Below are 20,034 nucleotides of genomic sequence, written 5' to 3'. Positions count from 1 at the left end.
CATTCCGCTGTTTGATTCTTTGAATTTGACTGTCTTAGATCCCTCATGTAAGTGGAATCATGCAATAGCTATCTTTCTGTGACTGTCTTATTTTACTACGATGTTCCAAGGTTGGCTTCCCTGGTGGCTCAGATTGTAAAGAATCTGCCTGCAGTGTAGGAGACCCAGGTTCCATCTCTGGGTCAGGAAGAGCCCCTAGAGACGGCAATGGCAACCCACTCCAGTATTCTTGCCTGGAGAGTCCCATGGACAGAGGAGCCTGGCAGACTATACAGTCCACGGGGTTGCAAAGAGTCAGACACGACTGACCAACTAACACTTTCCCAAGGTCGAACATGCATTTTTAAATGAACATTTATTAAAAGGAGGGCTCAGTTTAGGGAACCTTGCCATTAGTTCCTTCAGTATTGACAAAGATCCCTCAAAACCAGAAAATAATCCTGATTGTTTCATGAGTTGAGAGTTTCATAAAATGAGGCACACCTATGTTCATAAGTGCCAAAGAAAGGAGTGATCAGAAAGGGTGGGGTTCATTGAAGCAGGCAAATCCTATTATTGAAGTCTTTTGATTTACCTTGTTGATTGTTTAATCTTTTGCAACAGTCTTAGTAATGTTGTTTTGCCATCCACCTCAGAACCCACTAAATTTGCAAGGCTGGTAAAAGAAAGGCTGCCTCTTAATCCTTCAGAGTTCCTGCTTGCGTGTAAAAGGTATTTTGCACAAGTCGCAACAGAATTTTTCTGGTCGAGTGGAATTAAAGAATTTTATGGAAATATGAGTGACCTTCCGCATTTCTAAGCAGATTTCACACAGTCACAATTAATAACCATTTATTCACTGAGTGTTGCAACATGAGATATTAAATAGGATATGGGATCCTAGATCCTTTTTCTTTTGGGGGTGAGCAAGAGCTGTGGGGCCAGATATCACTCAGTGGGTGTCAGGTGGTTGAGAAAAGTGACACCCTAGAGGAGCTTGTCTCACATAGCTGAATCTGATTTCTCCTGGTTGCCCCAGAGTAGGAGTTCATTTGTGTTTGATCCCTGGGACTGGAAGATTATATGTTAATCTAAGGATCTGCTAAAATAAGAATTGAGCTCAAACAATTTTAGTTCTAACATTTGAATACCTCTTATATAAGTTCATTTTCTTGCTTTAAATTCTGTTTTATATAGAATACCTTCACTCTTCTTTCAAGCTAGATGCCTTCCCAGACTAACTTTCATCTGAAATTTGAAGGTAAAAGACATGGATATTAAATGTTTAATATGTGCCAGGGTGTGATAATTGGATTTATAATAAGAAATACGTATTCGATCTTTGTTCCCATTTCTGGCACAGAGCTCCTAAAACCTTTGGAGTTTACTATATGATGAGTGCCTTGACATTCGGCCTCACCTGGGTTTATGTTAATGAGGTGTCTGATGGAAAGAATGTAAGCATAGGTCCTGGTTGGCAAAGGAACCAGCCTAACCCCCTGACCTTGGGAAGGAAAGGACAAGGGTTTGGAGGTCGAATAACACCAGTGGCCAATGATTTAGTCAACCCTGACTGTGTAATGGAAGCCTTCAGAGAAAACCAAAAGGACAGAGTTCAGAGAGCTTCTGGGTTGGTGAACACTTGGAGATTTGAGGAGAGTGGCGTGTGTGCCCAGAGAGGGCATGAGGGCTCCACACCCCTTCCTACATAGCTTACCCTGCACATCTCTTCCATTGGTCTGCTCCTGAGTTGCGTTATAGCTTTTTATAATAAACTGGTAATCTCATGAGTAAAATGTTTTATCACATGTTTCTCTAGGTCCTGTGAGCCACTCTTACAAATTAATCAAACCCAAGAAAGGGCGGTGGGAGGTGGAGTCATTGAAACTTTGGATCTATAGCAGGTTGGTCAGAAGCACAGCTGATAATCTGGACTTGTGTTGGGTGACTGACATGGGAGATAGGGCAGTCTTGTAGGACTGAGCCCTTCACCTCTGAGATCTGATCCCGTCTCCAATGGATGCTGTCAGAATGGAGCTAAATTGTGGAGAAATAAAACACACATCAGGAGTGGTCAGAATTGTGAAGGGACGTGGGTAAGTGATGTCCAGGGGCTTATTAGTTGTGGATGTAAAGCTGGTGAGACTCGCCAAAGACAGAGATCTTCATCTCTTCTGGTCATCAACACTGAGCCCCTAGAACAGTATCTTGTGCAACATGACTGAAAGATTGTGCTCAAAGAAGCTGTTGATGAACCGATAGAGTTTTGCTTAGTGAATGACGATTTGTCATTTGCTAAGTGCTCCTGCCTCAGTCCTGAGCTAGATTTTAGGCTGTGAAGAAGGAAAATGGATGGAAGAAACCATAGGCAACTCGTGATGGGAGGCAGTAAGGGGGAAACCAGAGGAAGGAAGCTTACTGTTACTTAAGCACCAGTGACATTCTTGACCCATGAGATTGCAGATTAGCCGAGTTACTGTGACGTTTTTACTTGTCTGGGCAGAATTGTAGGTTAGAAGGCCAGACCTTGGTTAAATGGTGAAGCTCATGAATTTTGCCACAGGTACCATTGGACTCTCAGGCTTCCTAGGTGGCTCAGTGGTAAGAAATCTGCCAGCCAATGCAAGAGACGCGGGTTCAATCCCTGGGTCAGGAAGATCCCCTGGAGGAGGAAATGGCAACCCACTCCAGTATTCTTGCCTGGAGAATCTCATAGGTAGAGGAGCCTGGTGGGCTATAGTCTGTGGGATCACATAGTCAGGCACAACTGAATGACTAAAACACACACTTTTCCATATGGCTTTTCTATAACCAGAAGAGCTGGCAGACTGCAGAAATAATTCAGAGAGGTCAGTGGCATCATCAGAAGTATCATGAATTAGAAAATAGGTGCTTTACATACATCATCTCTGATCATCTCAAAACCTCTACAATATAAGTATTATCAGTCCCGTTCTATGGGATAGGAAACTGTGCTCAGAAGGGTTTAGAAACTTACCCCTAACCACCAGCAAGCAGAGGATTCAAGCTCCTGTCTGTCTGACTCTATGTCTGTGCTCAACCTCAGCTAGAGAGTGGGAAGGAGGGTTGACCAGGGCTGCGTAGAGCTCTCCACCCCAGCTTCCTCAGTTTTGTAGGTAACGAATCATTTTCTCCTTCCACGTCAAAGAGGCATTTGATAGTTGGGTTGTGCTGAAGTGTTTGAGGTTTTGGAAACCAGTGGAAACCCCTGGAGGCCTGTCACTAGGAGCTGCCAAAATAGGAGGAGGAGTACGTCAAGGTCATGGGTTTGCATTCAGCCCTAGCCCCAGGTCCCAAAGTGTGCTAGACAGATTCTCTGGCTCCTAAAGCTCATAATTTTCTACCAGCTTCCTCCTTTGACTTCGGGCCCGAGAGTGTGCGATTTTAGGGAATGTGGGTGATTCTGCTGCTGCCTCTGGAGTCGGCTTCTTGGACAGGCCAAGCACCTCCTTCTGGTCGGGACTGTGGCTCCATGAGAGCAGAGTCTGCGTCCATTTAGTGCTCTGTTTTGCATCATTTCTGGCATTAGTGAGTGAGCACTTAATCAGTACTTCTGAATGAATGAATGGTTAAACTTCTAAAAAATAAACTACTCAAGAGTCATACACTTGGCCCCAGACCTGTAATGTTTAGGCATCCAGAGAGCCTGCCTAGTTCTCTATGGTCGTGGTCAGCAGAGCTTATGAGCACCTGATATAAATTATTCCAATGTTACAAATGTTTCCATGTAAAAGAAAAATAATTGTATAGTAGAAAATACTGAAAACAGATAAGAGCGGTCAAAGAATGAACCATCTAAATTCCACTACCCAGATAAAATCATTTTGGTTTATTTCTTTGTCTAAATGAATTACACAAGTAAGGAATGACATTATAGAAAGTATATGGAGTAAAATATGAACATTTTCTCCCTCCCCAGAGATGACTACTGTTAATAACATGGAGTATGTGCTCAAAGTGTTTAATTGTATGTGCACATTTTCAAATATATATAAATGTAAATTGGAATATACAGAACAAATTGTTCTGCAGCTTTCTTTTTGTCACTTAATATTCTAAGAAACCCTTCTGTAACAGTAAATAGAAATCACTGTGGCCTTTTAAAGGACTGCAAAGTATTCCATAGGCTCAGTGTACAGTAATTTCCCTGTAATAATGCTTCCTTAATGATGGATAGTTACCTTGTTTCCGGTTAATCCCTGTGACAGTGAATGCACATCCTTATCTATGTTTCTTTGGATGCTGGAACATAATATGTGACCGTTTATACAGTCCTAAATTTAGAATTGCTAACCTCTAAAGGTGTGTGCCAAATAGTATGTGTAGTTTTAATGGCTTACTCTTTAAAAAATACATATTTATAGTTGAATAAGTTTGATGTGTTAACATCGTGTAAGTTTAAGGTGTATAGCCTGTCACTTTGATGTATTTATCGATTGTAATATGATTGCCTAATATAAGAATATTTATCATGTTACATAATTATAGTACAATATTGCTGCCTAAGTACTAATTAGTCTTACTCTTAGCCACAGTTTTTTTCAAGTTATAAGTTTTAGGGTGTGATCAAAAGGAAGTAAACAAATGTACACAAAAATGTGTGTGTATACATATACATCACAATTTACAAGGACGGTTGGGAGGAATTTCTCTCTAAGGAGTTTGAATAGTTATATATTTTTTTATGATGAATCAGATCAGATCAGTCGCTCAGTTGTGTCCAACTCTTTGCCACCCCATGAATCGCAGCACGCTAGGCTTCCCTGTCCATCACCAACTCCCGGAGTTCACTGAGACTCACGTCCATCGAGTCAGTGATGCCATCCAGCCATCTCATCCTCTATCATCCCCTTCTCCTCCTGCCCCCAATCCCTCCCAGCATCAGAGTCTTATCCAATGAGTCAACTCTTCGCATGAGGTGGCCAAAGAACTGGAGTTTCAGCTTTAGCATCATTCCTTCCAAAGAAATCCCAGGACTGATCTCCTTCAGAATGGACTGGTTGGATCTCTTGCAGTCCAAGGGACTCTCAAGAGTCTTCTCCAATACCACAGTCCAAAAGCATCAATTCTTCGGCGCTCAGCCTTCTTCACAGTCCAACTCTCACATTCATACATGACCACAGGAAAAACCATAGCCCTGACTAGACGAACCTTTTTTGGCAAAGCAATGTCTCTGCTTTTGAATATGCTGTCTAGGTTGGTCATAACTTTCCTTCCAAGGAGTAAGCGTCTTTTAATTTCATGGCTGCAGTCACCATCTGCAGTGATTTTGGAGCCCAGAAAAATAAAGTCTGACACTGTTTCCACTGTTTCCCCATCTGTTTCCCATGAAGTGATGGGACCGGATTCCATGATCTTAGTTTTCTGAATGTTGAGCTTTAAGCCAACTTTTTCACTCTCCACTTTCATTTTCATCAAGAGGCTTTTTAGTTCCTCTTCACTTTCTGCCATAAGGGTGGTGTCATCTGCATATCTGAGGTTATTGATATTTCTCCCAGCAATCTAATAGTATGCTTTTAAACATCTGGCTGGTTTTTACTGAAATCTTACTATCTGTGTTCTCCTTTGTACTGGCTGCTAGAAGACTAAGAGTCAAGTTTATGGTCTGTTTCTAACATATAGACATAAAGGTCTATATATATACATGAATATAAGTGTATAAATGGTGTATTATCTTCATGTATATAAGCATAGAGAGAGATAATGGATGAACTTTACTGCTTGATTCATCATCATACTTTGATCTTGAAAAATAATGTAATTTTCTGCTATAGATTTTCTCAGAGGAGACATTCTGGGTGTTTTACCCAGCATAAGCTATAGTAAATTTCTCAGAAATCCTCTAGGACAGCTGCTCAAATGATTCAGTTGCCTTTATTCAGCTGGTGGGTCCTCTCGCCACTGCATTGCTCTTTCTCTTCTGCTTTGTCCCTCTTGGCTTGTGCAAGCTCTGACCTTGGGTACCTCCTGATCTGTATCATGCCCGGAGTGCCTCCCTCCCCACTGCCCTGCCTCAGAAATGGACTTGTTCTCCCCTGCAACCCACTGCTTTTCTTGACAAAATGCTGATAAGTAAAATTCTTTGCCTTCTCGCACAAGGAAGTATTGTTCATAAATTTTTCAACTCTATAATAGAAAAAAGGGAGTAAATCTCCAGGGTGGATGCTTGGGTTTCATCTTTTGTAGGTTTCTTTGATGATTTTGAATTGAATCTTCCTAAAATATGTCCCTCTTATTTTTTTCTAGGTGAATGTCGGATGTGTACCCAAAAAGGTAGAGCTTTTATTCCTCCTTCCTTTCATTCCCCTTGGGCATATTTGGTGAATCGTGATCAGAATAAGGTTATTTTCAGATGTATCAGTTAAAATCCTTGCCTCAAAAAAGAGCTGAGAAACCTACTAACGGTAACCACAGGATAGTTTTTATTTGTGTTTGTAAATATCATTCGGGCTTCCCTGGTGGCTTGGTTGTGAAGAATCCACCTGCAATACAGGAGATTAGGGTTCGATCCCTGGGTCAGGAAGATCCCCTGGAGAAGGGCATGACAACCCACTCTAGTATTCGTGCCTGGAGAATCCACATGGGACAGAGGAGCCTGGTGGCCTACAGTCCAGGGGGTCACAAAGAGTTGAACACAACTGAGCGACTGAGCATGCACAAATAACATTTATTAAGAAGCCTGAAGAGGGAGAAAAGATGCCTGGGGATAGAGTATCTGAAAGACCCCTGGCTTCTCGCCATCTTTCCACTCTGGTATCCTCAGTGTATGATCAGTAGTATCATGCCCCAAAGCCACAGGATGGCTGGTGGAGCTCCAGGCAGGATGTCCTCACCCAGCACTTTCCCCACAGATGGCTTTAGATTCTCCTGGCCAGGGCAAGCTACCCCTGCAGAGGAGACTGGGCAAGTGAATGGCATATTCAGCCCAGAAAAAGGGAGGGAGGGGCTGCTGCAGAGATAACCACAAAATATTAGCTCCTGGATACTAACTGCATCATACATACAAGGGAAATTCATCCTGACCATTCACCTTGTGATTAAGTTCTCACAGGGACAAAGTTCCTTTGGGGACACAGTGGGGAGATAACCAGGAATAGAACACAGTGTCGTCTCCAACTTCTGATGGTCTAGAAGGAACAAAGGCCAACCAAATGTGCATAGTCGTGACGTTAAAGAAAAGCATTATCTGTCTGCACAGGATAACCTTTTCTCAATAGGGAGGTCCAGCCAGGAAATAAAAACGATTATATCCAACTCTAAGCCCAAGTGCCGAAATGACCAAGACCTAGTAGCTGAGGGTAGCAAATGGATGGGTGTGGCTCACACACATGGCTTCAGTTATTACCTGGAACCCTCAGTGACTTTGCACAGAGTCGGGTATTTGCCTCAATCCATCTGGTCTTTCACCTGCTCCGGTGCAGCTCTGATTTTTTTCTCAGGGAGACTAGAACGGTTTTTCTCCTGAAAAGATGTGTCAAGATTGTTGGGGGTTTTTTTTGTTTTGTTTTATCTTGATGCTGATAGTTTTTGTTTTTCAGCAGGAATCTATTGCCCTGTAAACTGTCCATGTTAAAACCATGCGTCATGTGACTTGGGGTATCTCCTGGCCATTCTAAAATTGAATTTCTCAAGTTGCTTGAATGATGTTTCTGAGGATAGTATTTGGATGCCATGGTGGTAAGCAGTTGATAGAACTGCACCTCAGTTAAAAGAGTCCAGCAGAGTCATCAGTTTATTCTTTTTGAGGCACACGGGGAGAAAAGCAAAAAGAAGAAATCAAAGGCTTGTTAAAAGTGGAGTCTCGGGCATTTCTGACCAATAAAATGGCAGTTTGCCATCTAGACTTCTGGATGCCAATTTTAATTCAGTTATCATGACAATCAGTTGGTATAAAAAGTTTTTACAGATTATAGGCAACATCCCAGTCAAATCTTGTGAGTTCCAGGTGTCTGGTTACATATATCCTTACAAAGACATATTGTAGTTACCGAATACATAGTAAGAGTCCGTTCTTTTAAAGTTTCTAGTGATCAGTTTTATCTCACAGTTTCCTTCCAAATCACTTTGAAGTTATAGATGCAAAAGGTTAAAGAAATCTGAAACTTAGAATGAATGTAAGCAGTAGTGAATAGAACTGTGAGGCATATACTATTCTGCTTTTATAGAGCTTATAAACTAGGGAATGAATTCAAGAGCAGAAGTAATTTCCCCCAACGTTTCAGAAACCTCACTAGAAAATCTATCTGGTCATATTTCTGAACTTCTCTTTAAAAATGTTTAGTTTTATTTGTTATTTATTTATTTTTGTTATGTTTTTATTTGTGACTTAAAGATCAGTATTTTTATCTATTGTTATATAGTTATATTTTTCTATAGGAAAAAAATATCTCTTTTCTGTCAAGACTCAGGCACCACTTTTTTTTTTGATATAGGTAATGTGGAACACTGCTGTCCACTCTGAATTCATGCATGACCACGTTGACTATGGCTTTCAAAGTTGTGAAAGTAAATTCAATTGGCGGTATGTATAAATGCTGAGATGGTTCTGTTTATAAGCGTGAATGTTTTCTTTCATAATGAAGTGAACCATAAACTTTTGGGGACGTATTATTATTATTAATGTAAACGGTATATAACAAACATTTGGAGGTGATGGATATGTTTGTGGCATTGACTGCAGTGATAATTTCATAGGTGTATACTTGTCTCTAAACTCATCGAGTTGTATACATTAGATACATACAGCTTTTTGTGTCTCAATCATACCTCAGTAGAGTGGTTTTAAAATACATATACAACATACAAGGTCCATGTTAGCTATTTTAAAGTTGTTGATTCAGTGGCATTAGGTATGTTCATAGTGTTGTACAGCCATCACCAACATCCGTTTCCAGAACTCTTCCAGCCTCCCAAGCAGAAACAGGGTACCTGTTAAACAGTCTTCCCTCCCACACGCAAACCCCTGGTATCTCTACTTTATCTTCTGTCTCTATGGATTTGCCTATTCTAGGTACCTTACACAATATCTGTCCTTTTATGCCTGGCTTATTTTACTTAGCCTAACATTTTTAGAGTTCATCCATGCTGTGGCATGTGTCAGAATTTCATTCCTTATAAGGCTGAGTGATAGTCCCTAATGTTTATATACTGTGTTGTATTTATCCATCCTTCAATGGACTCCTGGGTTTTTTCCATCTTTTGTCTGTTGTGAATAATGATGTTATGAACATTGGTCTGCAAGTCCTGTTTTCAGTTCTTTGGGGTCTACACCTAGAAGTAAAATTGCCGAGTCTTGTGACAGTTTATATTTTAACTTTTTTGGGAAGCTTTTATACCTGTTATTTATTTTTTATTGAGGTATAGTTGGCATACAACATTATATAAGTTTCAGATGTAGATCATAGTGATTCACACCTTTTAAAGGTTATACTGCATTTGTAGTTATTATAAATCATTGGCCGTATTCCCTGTGCTGTCCAATATATTTTTGTAGCTTATTTTATGCATAATAATTTGAACCTCTTAATCCCCTATGTTTAACTTTTAAAGGAACTGCCATAAACTTTTTTTTGGTCTCCTTTTGGCTGCATCTTGCAGCATGCAAGATCTTACTTCTCCAAGGGATTGACGCATGCCCTCTGCAGTGGAAATGGGGAGTCCTAACCTCTGGACTGCCAGGGAATCCCCTCGTATAAACATCTCTGAAGCCATACATTTTAAAAGTTAGCTTATTTATTCATTTATTGAGCAAATAATGAGTGGCCATGACATAGTAGGCTTTGTGCCAAAGCAGTGTCCTTGCTTTTTGTGCAGAAAAAAATTTATGAACAGTTTGTGTTAACTGAACGTTTTCCCTAGAGTAGATTAAGGTTTCTCTGCATGCATACGGAAAGCAGACAGACACAGGGGAAGGGGCGCCTGCCTTTAGAGACACGCACCCCCAGGGCTCTCGTGGATAGTCTGATTCTCTGCTCTGGGGTGTTCATGGTCAGAGGCCCTAGTTACCACTGAGCAAGGAGACTACTGATCCTCAGTACTGACTCTGGTTCATTGCAGGATTATAAAGGAAAAGCGGGACGCCTATGTGAGCCGCCTGAACACCATCTATCAAAATAATCTAACCAAGGTGAGTGTGTTGGGCTTTGAACTTTGAGAAGGAGCTGTTCTCTGCTGGAGAACTGAATCTGGCCAGGCTGAAACACAGCCTCTACATTTATCTCTTTTCTTTCTTTATGATTAATGGTTTTGATGTTGATCTGTCAGAGCATAAATTGGACTCGGTAGATCAATCTTGTTTCTGTTTCTGTGGAGAGATGGTGGTATGTGCCAGGTCTCAGCGAATACCTGCCTGCACCTGTCTGGCCCTCCACTCAGTTCCAGAAACCAAGCACCTAAGAGCCTGATTTATGTAACAGTGTGCCAGTTTGTGGATTAAATTCAGGACCATTATCTCCCTGGAATGCTGCCACTGCTCACCTGCTCAGAACAGCCTCGTCCTTGGTGGCTGGATCTACTCAGGACATGCTGTGGTTCAGAAGGGCATTTTTGTGAACGTAGTTCGGTCAGCAAAATTAGGCAGACATAAACTGGGCTGTAGATGTGCTCATTGCTACTACTATTGGTTTTAGGCCCTCTTGGCCAATGAAGAAAGGAAATACATGTGTTTATGCTTATCTATGTGTATATTAATAAACGTATCTATGAAGACTCTAAAAGTGAAAGGAAAAAGGAAAATCAGGCCGCGGTGTGTTTGCTTTCAGCACACTGTGGTGGTCTTTGCTGTCCTGAGGCCTTTCCCGCCTCGTGTTTTACCGCCTGAGCCACCAGGGAAGCCCCCGCTTTGTGCTTCTGTGTCACACCTCTTCCACAGCACTGTGGGAGACATCGACGAACTGTGCACCACGAACGGTCCAACTCTCCTTCCTCTTTTTTATTTATTTATTCTAAATCAATTTATTTTGGGCCACACGACCTGCGGGATCCTAGTTCCCCAACCAGGGGTTGAACCCACAGCCTCGGGCAGTGAAAGCTCAGAGTCCTAACCACTGAACCACCAGGGAATTCCCAACTCTCTCAACGGCATGACTCTCACCATCCTTCGTTGGTCTTTGTGGTCTCACTCTGCAGCTTCTAAGACTTCGGCATCGCTTAGGTTATGTTAGATCAGTATACTTGGGTTATATTTGGGCCACTGTAATCTCCTTAGCAGCATGTTTATATTTTTATATTAGTTCTTTTCATTAGGTTTCTTTTTGAGAAGGTGATATTTTCTGACCTTAAGCCCAGTTCAAAGGGAACATATTTGGTCTTCAGATCCCTGTGCACTGAGTTCATGGGATTTTAAGGCTGATAGACATGAATGTGAGATGCCATTTGCTATACTAAGACACCCAAGTTAAAAAAATAATAATTTTTTTTAAATGGAACTTGTTTAAAATACTTTTGCAAAAGAGAATGGAAAACTACTCAGGCAACAACATTTTTTTAATACTCACAAATCTTGGTGTGTAGCAGAATTTCCATGACCTCATATGGGAAAGGAACCATAGGTCATCCAGAAATTCAGAATAGGAAACTTTCTGTTAAATATCCTAGGGAATGAAAAGTAAAATTTCATCAGTTTCTTTCCTAAATGATTACGTATATTTATTGCCACTCGACTCAGTCCCTTTTTTGTCTAACATGGCATAGGAAATCATTACCTCATGAAGGAAGGTGTTTTGGGAGCCTCGTGGCTTTTGGCATCAATCTTGTTTCACCTTGATTAAGCAGGGCATCTGCAGAACAGGCCTGGAGGGCTGATTAGAAAGGAGGAAATAGCTCAATTTAGAACCAGGTATGCTCAAACTTAAACCATCCTGTTCCGTGATCGTGCTTACAGGATTCCAGTGTCCTTGTGGGTTGCCCACATTTTTTGCCTGTACATGTATCATGGCTGGCAGAAACTAGCTGGCAGTTCAGACTCAGTCCCAGGCATGGAGGCTGCCAGTGAGAGCAAATCAGATCTGAGTTCTCAACCCCTTCTGTGTAAAACTTCACAGTCATGTAATTGTGATGTTCTTCCCCTCTTCGTTTGAGAAGAGAGAAGGATGGCGTTTCTCCCCGCTTTGGCCTCAGCTCCCTGCACCTTTATTCTTCTTGTTTTTCTCAGGCTTCTTTCCTCCAGACACATCGTTCTTCAGTCTGTTTTCATTCCAAGTGAGGAGGGCTTTCTCCTTCACCTTTTGGGAACAAACATGTAATCTTCTTCTTCACGGGATGACTTGCATAGATATATACTTTTTTAGTTTCTAGGTTTTCACCCAAGATTCTATCTTTATTTCTACTTACTGTATACTTCAGCATCAATGGCAACCCCCAACCTAACTATCAATCAACAGTTAAAAGTTCTGTAGAAACTCGGACGTCAGAGAGTTGTCTTGGCATCAGCAAGCCATAAACCAAAATCCTCCATAGAGACTGGAAAAAATAAGTTGCTGCAAGCTTTGTTTTGCTTTTTTTTTGGAGGGGGTGGACGTTCTTTTTTTTTTGGCTGTGCCGTACAGCTTGAGCTCAGTTCCCCAACCAGGGATCAAACCCTGGCTCTGGCTGTGAAAACACCGAGTCCTAACCACTGGATCACTGGGGAATTCCCTTGTTTTATTTTTTTAATCTTTTTATTTAATCTCTCTCTTTTTTAAAAAAAAGTTTAAGTATAGTTGATTTACAGTGTTCTGTTAATTTCTGCTATAATGCAAAGTACCTCAATTATACATATAGCTATACTGTAGGACCTTGTTGTTTATCCATCCAAAATATAATCGTTTGCATCTGCTAACCCCAAACTCCCAATACTTCCCTCCCCACTCCCTTGTTTTTCAGTCCTACAAACAGGCTAATGTTACCGTGCTCTCTTCTCCAGTCCCACATAGACATCATCCATGGCCATGCAGCATTCACGTGCGATCCTCAGCCCACAGTGGAGGTCAACGGGAAAAAATACACCGCTCCTCACATCCTGATCGCCACAGGAGGTGTGCCCTCGGTTCCTCAGGAGAGCCAGATCCCCGGTGAGTCTTCCAAAGGCATCTGCTAACAAATAACAGTCAGACAGCCCTTACCGTTGTTTCCCACCATACCCACCACAGCAGGGCATCTGCCCCTTGCCAGTTCTTTGTCTTGGACACCTGAGAGGAAGCCTCTGCAGAACCTGAATGTAACTGGCTTAAGTGGTGCCTAAGTGACAGGGCAGGGCTTCCCTGGTGGCTCAGATGGTAAAGAATCTACCTGCAATGAGGAGACTTGGGTTCGATCCCTGTGTTGGGAAGATCCACTGGAGAAGGGAATGGTTTGCCCACTCATTTTCTTGTCTGGAGAGTTCCATGGACAGAGGCTCAGTCCTTGGGGTCGCAGAGAGTCGGACACGACTGAGCGACTAACACTTTGACTTTTCAGTGATGGGGCAAAGAAAGATATATTTCATCCAGCTCCAGGCTACAGGTAACACAGGAGGAGAAATCAGCAAGTGCCCCATCCTTCCCCTCTCAGCACAGTGGAGTCTGTTTCTAGCCTCAGTTTGTTGTGAGACATTTACTGTTTTGTTTAAAGGAGAGAAATCTTGTATAGATATAACTTCATCCGCTAATTAAGCCTTCTTATATGCATATTTTTCTCTCATGTAAAGAATTAGAAATTAAAGCAGTAATGAATCTCCGACAGTCATCAGCCTTTACTTTGTATACACAGAGAGGAATCATAAGGTATTGCTATGTTCTGTCATAGAAAACACTGTCTGTATCTTTTTCCCCAACTAGTTATAAGCCCTTTGTTTTTAATAGATGATGATCGTGGTTTATAAAACTTTTATATTCTCCATGGATTGGCTTCTTCTTTTTTTTTGGCCATGCCATGTAGCACGTGGGATCTTAGTTCCCTGACTAGGGATTGAACCCAAGTCCCCTGCATTGGGTGCACAGTCTTAACCACTAAACCACCAGGGAAGTCTCTCTATGGATTGGCTTCTGAAGACCCACGACCAACCTGAACTGATGTGGAAAATTTTGAGTTTCTATGCATGTAGGTATTTCTTTCTCTCTGGAGAGGGAATCCGTAAAATTTCATAAGCTTTTAAAAGGGATATGTGGCCCAAAAGCTTAAGAACAACTAGTATAAAAAAAAAAAATGTTAAAGATACTGTTGTCAAATAACTTAAAATTTAGTTGGTGAGATGGGATATAAACATCCTGATAGGGAACAGCTTTAAAAATGGATTGTTTAGAGAAAGAAAGCAATGTACAGAACAATGTGTATAATATGCTGCAGTTTGTGTTGTTTTAAAAAGGCGGGGAAACTGTGCAGATGCACCGGGGTATCTGGAAGGGCACACAAAACCCTAGGAGAGCACCAGAGCCCTGGGTGGGAAAGCAACCTGCTTTTCACACAGTGGCCTTTGGTGCTTTTTGAGTTTTTTAAAACATACATTTATTAAAAACATGTAATAAAAATAAATGCAAAAATAAATAATTAACAAATGCAGAGAAATGTAAATATTCCAAGGTGATTGCCAGACAGTGAGCGTTGGGTCACGGAAAGGGGGGATGGATTACTATGAGCTAGCATAGACCAAAAAGACTTGCCAGGAGAAGGGCTTACAGATTTGAGTATTATGTGCTGAAGAAGAAAAAGGCCAGAAGAACCAGTGGGTGATGAGGTCTTTAAGGGACATTCAGTCAGTTCAACCAGTTTTCTAGCAGTGAAATCTGGAAGCAAATACATTGAACTGGGACTTCCCTGGTGATCCAGTGGTCAAGACTCTGCCCTCCCAAGGCAGGGGGCTCGGGTTCAATCCCTGGTCAGGGAACTCAGATCCCACATGCCACATGGTACAGCAAAAAAGCCCCCCAAAATACATTGAACTGAAATTGAAAGAAGCTTAGGGCCAAATTGTGAAGACTTACAAAGTGAAATTAAGGAGTCTCTGTCATTCATGAAAACCAATTATTAATAGCTTATAAATAGGGTAGTGACAAGATCTAAGTGGTAATTTTAGAAACCTAATCTGACAGTGACTTACAGAGGAGGAAGGCCAGTTAGAAAGTTGTTACAGTGGAACGTGCAGGAGGTGGTAATAGGTTCTGAACTACAGTGTTAGTGTCTGAAATGTGGTGGAAGAACTCAGTTCAGCTCTGCAGACAGTTACTGAGCCACTGGTCTATGCCAGGCACTAGGAGAAGAGAGCAGGCAGGAAACACAGAAGGGAAAGCCAGCTATTTCATTGATTCCAAGACACATTTTTAGAAAATGTTCAACACTTCTGAAATCAAGTTGTGTCCTTAATCATTGTGCATTAAATTTGGCAAAATGCAGTATTTTTAATAACTGATGAGATGGTTGTTAAAAGAAGGAATCACAGATTGAGAACTCAAGACTTTGGATTATTTGTTTTCTTAAATAATTACATTTCTTTATTTTTGGCTGTGCTGGGTTTTCATTGCTGTGTGCGCTTTTTTCTAGTTGGGGAGACCAGGGGCTACTCTACTTGTGGTACAAGGGCTTCTCAATGCAGTGACTTTTCTTGCTGCAGAGCACAGGCTCCAGGGCACGTGGGCTCAGTAGTTTTGGCTCCTGGGCTCTAGAGCACAGGCTCAATCAATAGTTGTGGTGCACGGGCTTAGCTGGTCTGGGGCGTGCGCGAATCTTCCCGGATCAGGGATCGAACCCATTGTCTCCTGCATTGGCAGGCGGATTCTTTACCACTGAGCCACCAGGGAAGCTCAAGACTTTGGATTATTGATGGAGGGTGGTCTTTTTAACTGAAGTGGTAAATGAGAAAGGGATATAGTTTGGGAGATATTATAAAACTAAGGTTCAAGTTGGAAAATAGCAAGTTTGAAGCAGAGTAGAATCTTATAGCCGGACAGTTAAAAATATGGGACTGGAGCCTGGGGAGAAGGTCAGAACTGAAACTATGCATTTGGAAGTCTCCCCGCAATGAAGGGACAGTTGGTTAAAACCTTTGAAGGAAAAAAGGCAGAGAGAAGAGAACCAAAATAGTGAGCCATTTGGGGGTGGACCTGAGATCTTAATTTCTCAAAGAAATTTAATAGTTATTTAGTCATCGTGGCAGAGGAAATTACAGTGTTGACTTTGGGAAGATTTGATTGGCAGCTTCCTGAGTGGAGACTTAACAGAAGTCATCAAAACAGTGATGAGCTGAGGAGGTGTTTGGTTTGTGCATAGAATATGGTTGTTTTACAAGAGAAAGCTCCGTTGGTGTGACCTATATTGCCTTTCCCTACATAGGTGCCAGCCTAGGAATAACCAGTGATGGGTTTTTTCAGCTGGAAGAGTTGCCTCGGTAAGCGGTTTTCCTCCCTGACCTCCGTGTTCATTCTTCCTCAGTCTCCTAACATTTCTTCTACTTCCTCTTCCCAGATGTTATGTGTAGGTGTTTCCTAGATTCTCTTCTCCCACCTCTTTTCTTTTTATGACCTTGGGTCTCTCATCCATGAGCACCCCTCAATAAACAACTCAAATCTTTTCATGCTTTCGGTCCAAGGCCATGCTTTCGGTCCAAGATGTTTAGGACCAGACTCAAATGCAGGGGTGTTTTGAAAATAAGCACTGAAATCCTAAAACTGTCTTCTCTCTTCAGCGTGACAGAGCATCCGTTGATGATATGTCTAAAGTGACTCATTTAGGTTTTCAGAGCGGCTAGTGCAGAGGCCTCTGGATAAATGAAGCCTCCGTCAGTCCCACAAAAATAGGTTTCCTGAAAGTGTCATTTATATGTGTTTATCCAAATAACCTTTGTAAACCTCTGCCACTGGTTTAGATACACACAGAGAAAAAAGATAACAAGGAAGATGGTTTCTCTCTTTTTTTTTTTGGCTGCACCACGCAGCACATGGAATCCTAGTTCCCCAACCAGGGATCAAACCCACAGCCCCTGCAGTGGAAGCATGGAATTCCAACTACTGGGCCACCAGGGAAGTTCCTATTGAAGAAATTGCCAATTGCAGGCTTCCTAGATGAGAAGGGTGCTCCCCTCACTCATGCTAAGAATTGGGGCACCAGGGAACAGGAGGAGGGGCCCTGTTAGCCCAGAGACTGGCCTTTATCTTCTGTGAGTAGCGCTTACTCACTCCCGGAGTCATTGTTATTGTTGCTCAACTCTGTTGCTCCCTCGGTGGGCGCTGCCAGTCCACTGTGAGGTCTTAATCCTGAGCTTTTACTTAAAGGCCTTCCTGGTGGGTGACTCATAATCCCTGCTCGCTCCTTTACCTTGATTCACCTGGAGCCGCAGACTGTCCACAAGGGACAAGAGGGCGTCCTGGCATTTTCGTGGCTGCTGTGAAAATGTCCCATTACAATATTCAGACCAGGTCATCTTCTGACTTTGAGAAGAGCAAGCAGATTGTTTAGGTTTGTTGGGACATGGCAGCATGTTAAGAGAGCAGCCTTTCTTCATGATCTTTTGAGTTTTAGGGATGACAGATGTGAGACGTGAGAATACATGCAGAAATGTGGTTGTGACTCATGGTGTTTAAATGATATAATTCAGTCTAGACTCAGAGAAGCTTCATTCTAGATATCTGTCCGTTACATATTTTTAAACCATTTATGAAACTTGTGTAGGTAGCAATGCAAGTTTCAGAAGTGAATATATGCATGTTATAAATAAGACTCTGGAAACACAGGAAAATAACAATTGGTATATGATTTTTGTCTTTTTTTAAGACTCTTTTATCATTGTTATGTTGGTAAGTAAGTGAATAATCAAAGAAGGAACAAATTTTGTAGGTGAAGTTAACATGTGCTCTGGGCTGTATGATCCAGCTTTGTCCTCATTGAGCTTATGGCTGAGGGAAGCTTGAGCACAGACCCTGTGGAATACTGTGGGGCAGGGAGTTCTGAGGGCCGTGATGAGGGAAAGAGAAGAGCTCTGGGGACCTAGCAGAATATAAGACTGTTTCCACGTGGTGGAGGCCTCCCATAGGTGGCAGCCAAAGTGTCTGTGTGCCCAGGGTGAGCCGTGGCCACCCCCCTCCTCTCCTGGAGACTCTCCAAGACCTGTAGGCATTTAGGGTAAGAAGGAGAATGTGGAGGTTGTTCTTGGTTCACAGTTTTTACCTAACTTACTGAGTTTTCATCTACTGAACACTGGTGTTTTAAATCAAGACTCCGCAAGCCTGGGTGTCCGCTCCCCAGCCTGAGCTTCAGCTTCTTAAGACCATGCCACTGTGTCTTCATTCCTCTGGCAGTCTTTGTATCACAGCGTGGAGCCTGGGAATGAAGCCAGCCTGAAGCGCAAAGCTGAGCGGCTTTAAGGGACCACAGCATCTGAGCACCTGGATGCGGCCATCCCTGAAGCCAGAACCTCTTGGTTACATGAATCAATACATTCCTTTTTTTGTTCTAAACCAAAGCAAATGAAAAGATTGTTTCCAGTGGTTACTTTAGTGGTAAAAAGTGGACAAGAGGGGCCTGTGGAAGCTGAGAGGGGAACACTGAGCTCCTTGAAGATTTTTCACCTATTTCTTGTATATCCTTTCTGCTGAGAATACATCTCTGAATCAGGAGTGTTTCCTGTGACCTCTCCCACGCAGGAACTGCATGTCGTTCTCTGTGCTTTAGCGGACCCCTGGGCATGTTTCCCCTCAGGAATTCCTCAAGTGCAGGGATTGCTACCCATGGCGTCCAGCGCAACGCTTAACAAAAGTAGGACTTAAATAAGAAATGTTTGGGCAAGAGAGAGAAGATGGAGAGGGAAGAGGAGGGACTCAGGAGCAAAGACCCAAAGAAAGGAATGAGTCAACATAGAAAAAGGGACGGTGGAGAGGGAAGAAGAGCTATTTCCTAGTTTCCGAGTTAGACATGTCTCTTTTTGTACGCTGGGTTGTAGAAGAGAGTTCTTACCTCTGGTCATACCATAGGGAGAACTCCTTGCCCCACAGTGTTCCACAGGATCCGTGCTCCACCTCCCCCCAGCCATTCGGGTTCACACCACATCTTCCATCCACACTGAAGCCCTCTAAAGACAGGGACTCACAGCATGGATACCCTACCTGTGGTGGTGGTGGTGGTTTGGTTGCTAAGTCGTGTCCAACTCTTGTGACCCCATAGACAGAGGAGCCTGGCAGGCTACAGTCCGTGGGATTCTTCAGGCAAGAATACTGCAGTGGCTTGCCATTTCCTTCTCCAGGGGATCTGTCCAACCCAAGAATCGAACCAGGTCTCCTGCATTGTAGGCAGATTCTTTACCAACTGAGCTACAAAGGAAGCCCACCTTACCTGTAGAAGATACTAAAAAAGGGTTTCCTTTCTTGTCCCCTGATTGCTCACTTCTTACCCAAGCGTTGTGCTAGTAGTGCGACCGTGTTCGAAGCTTGAGAGAACGCCAATCCCAAAAGGGGCCGAGGGGGCACTTTTTCTGTAGGCTGCAGTGGGGAAGTTGGGGACTGGGGTTAGCTTCCCCGTTGTGGACTCAGACCTTCGTCCAAACATTTATCTAGTGTTTAAGTTGCTTTCTTAGGCCAGAATTTATTCAGGACATCTAGTTTCATTGCAGCTCTATCCTACAAGTTAAAATGGCTTGCTTCAATTGGCCTTTCATCATCTTGGAGAGACTGATAGGATTTAACAGTGATCAAGGAGAAATACTGAGCTAGAGGGGAATAATAGTGGTTAGAACTATGCCAATTTTAGTTTTAGGTGTGAAGATCATTGCATAAGGAATCATCTCTAGCTTCAAAGGCTTTTTATTTCCTCTCTGAAGAAACGAAGCTAAGGAATTTTTTAAACACCTAAAAATATATTTCCCTTCTACAGAAGGATATTTTCTGCTTAAGATGACTATGTTATCCTGAACTGGACAGAAAAAGGAAATGAATGAAAAGACAGATGAAAGCTGAATAAAGTCTGGAGTTTGGTCCACAGTAATGTACCAGAGTCAGTTTTGACAGTTGTTCCACGGTTTGTTGTTTTTCAGTCACTCAGTCGTGTCCGACTCTTTGCAACTCCATGAACTGCAGCACTCCAGGCTTCCCTGTCCTT

At 42.4% G+C, this 20,034-nt stretch overlaps 1 protein-coding gene across 1 annotated transcript in view; it reads left to right on the top strand.

Moving 5' to 3' along the window:
• GSR (glutathione-disulfide reductase) overlaps positions 1-20,034 on the top strand; it is a 45,010-nt gene that overhangs the window by 8,570 nt on the left and 16,406 nt on the right. Inside the window, exons 2-6 of the mRNA NM_001114190.2 lie at positions 6,247-6,273; positions 8,433-8,521; positions 10,057-10,126; positions 12,902-13,049; positions 16,282-16,336. Coding sequence (NP_001107662.1) covers positions 6,247-6,273; positions 8,433-8,521; positions 10,057-10,126; positions 12,902-13,049; positions 16,282-16,336 — 389 coding nt within the window. The remainder of the gene's footprint in view (positions 1-6,246; positions 6,274-8,432; positions 8,522-10,056; positions 10,127-12,901; positions 13,050-16,281; positions 16,337-20,034) is intronic.

Source organism: Bos taurus, chromosome 27 (genome assembly GCF_002263795.3).
Source record: "Bos taurus isolate L1 Dominette 01449 registration number 42190680 breed Hereford chromosome 27, ARS-UCD2.0, whole genome shotgun sequence".
Lineage (NCBI taxonomy): Eukaryota > Metazoa > Chordata > Mammalia > Artiodactyla > Bovidae > Bos > Bos taurus.
This window is presented reverse-complemented; position numbering and strand designations above follow the sequence as displayed.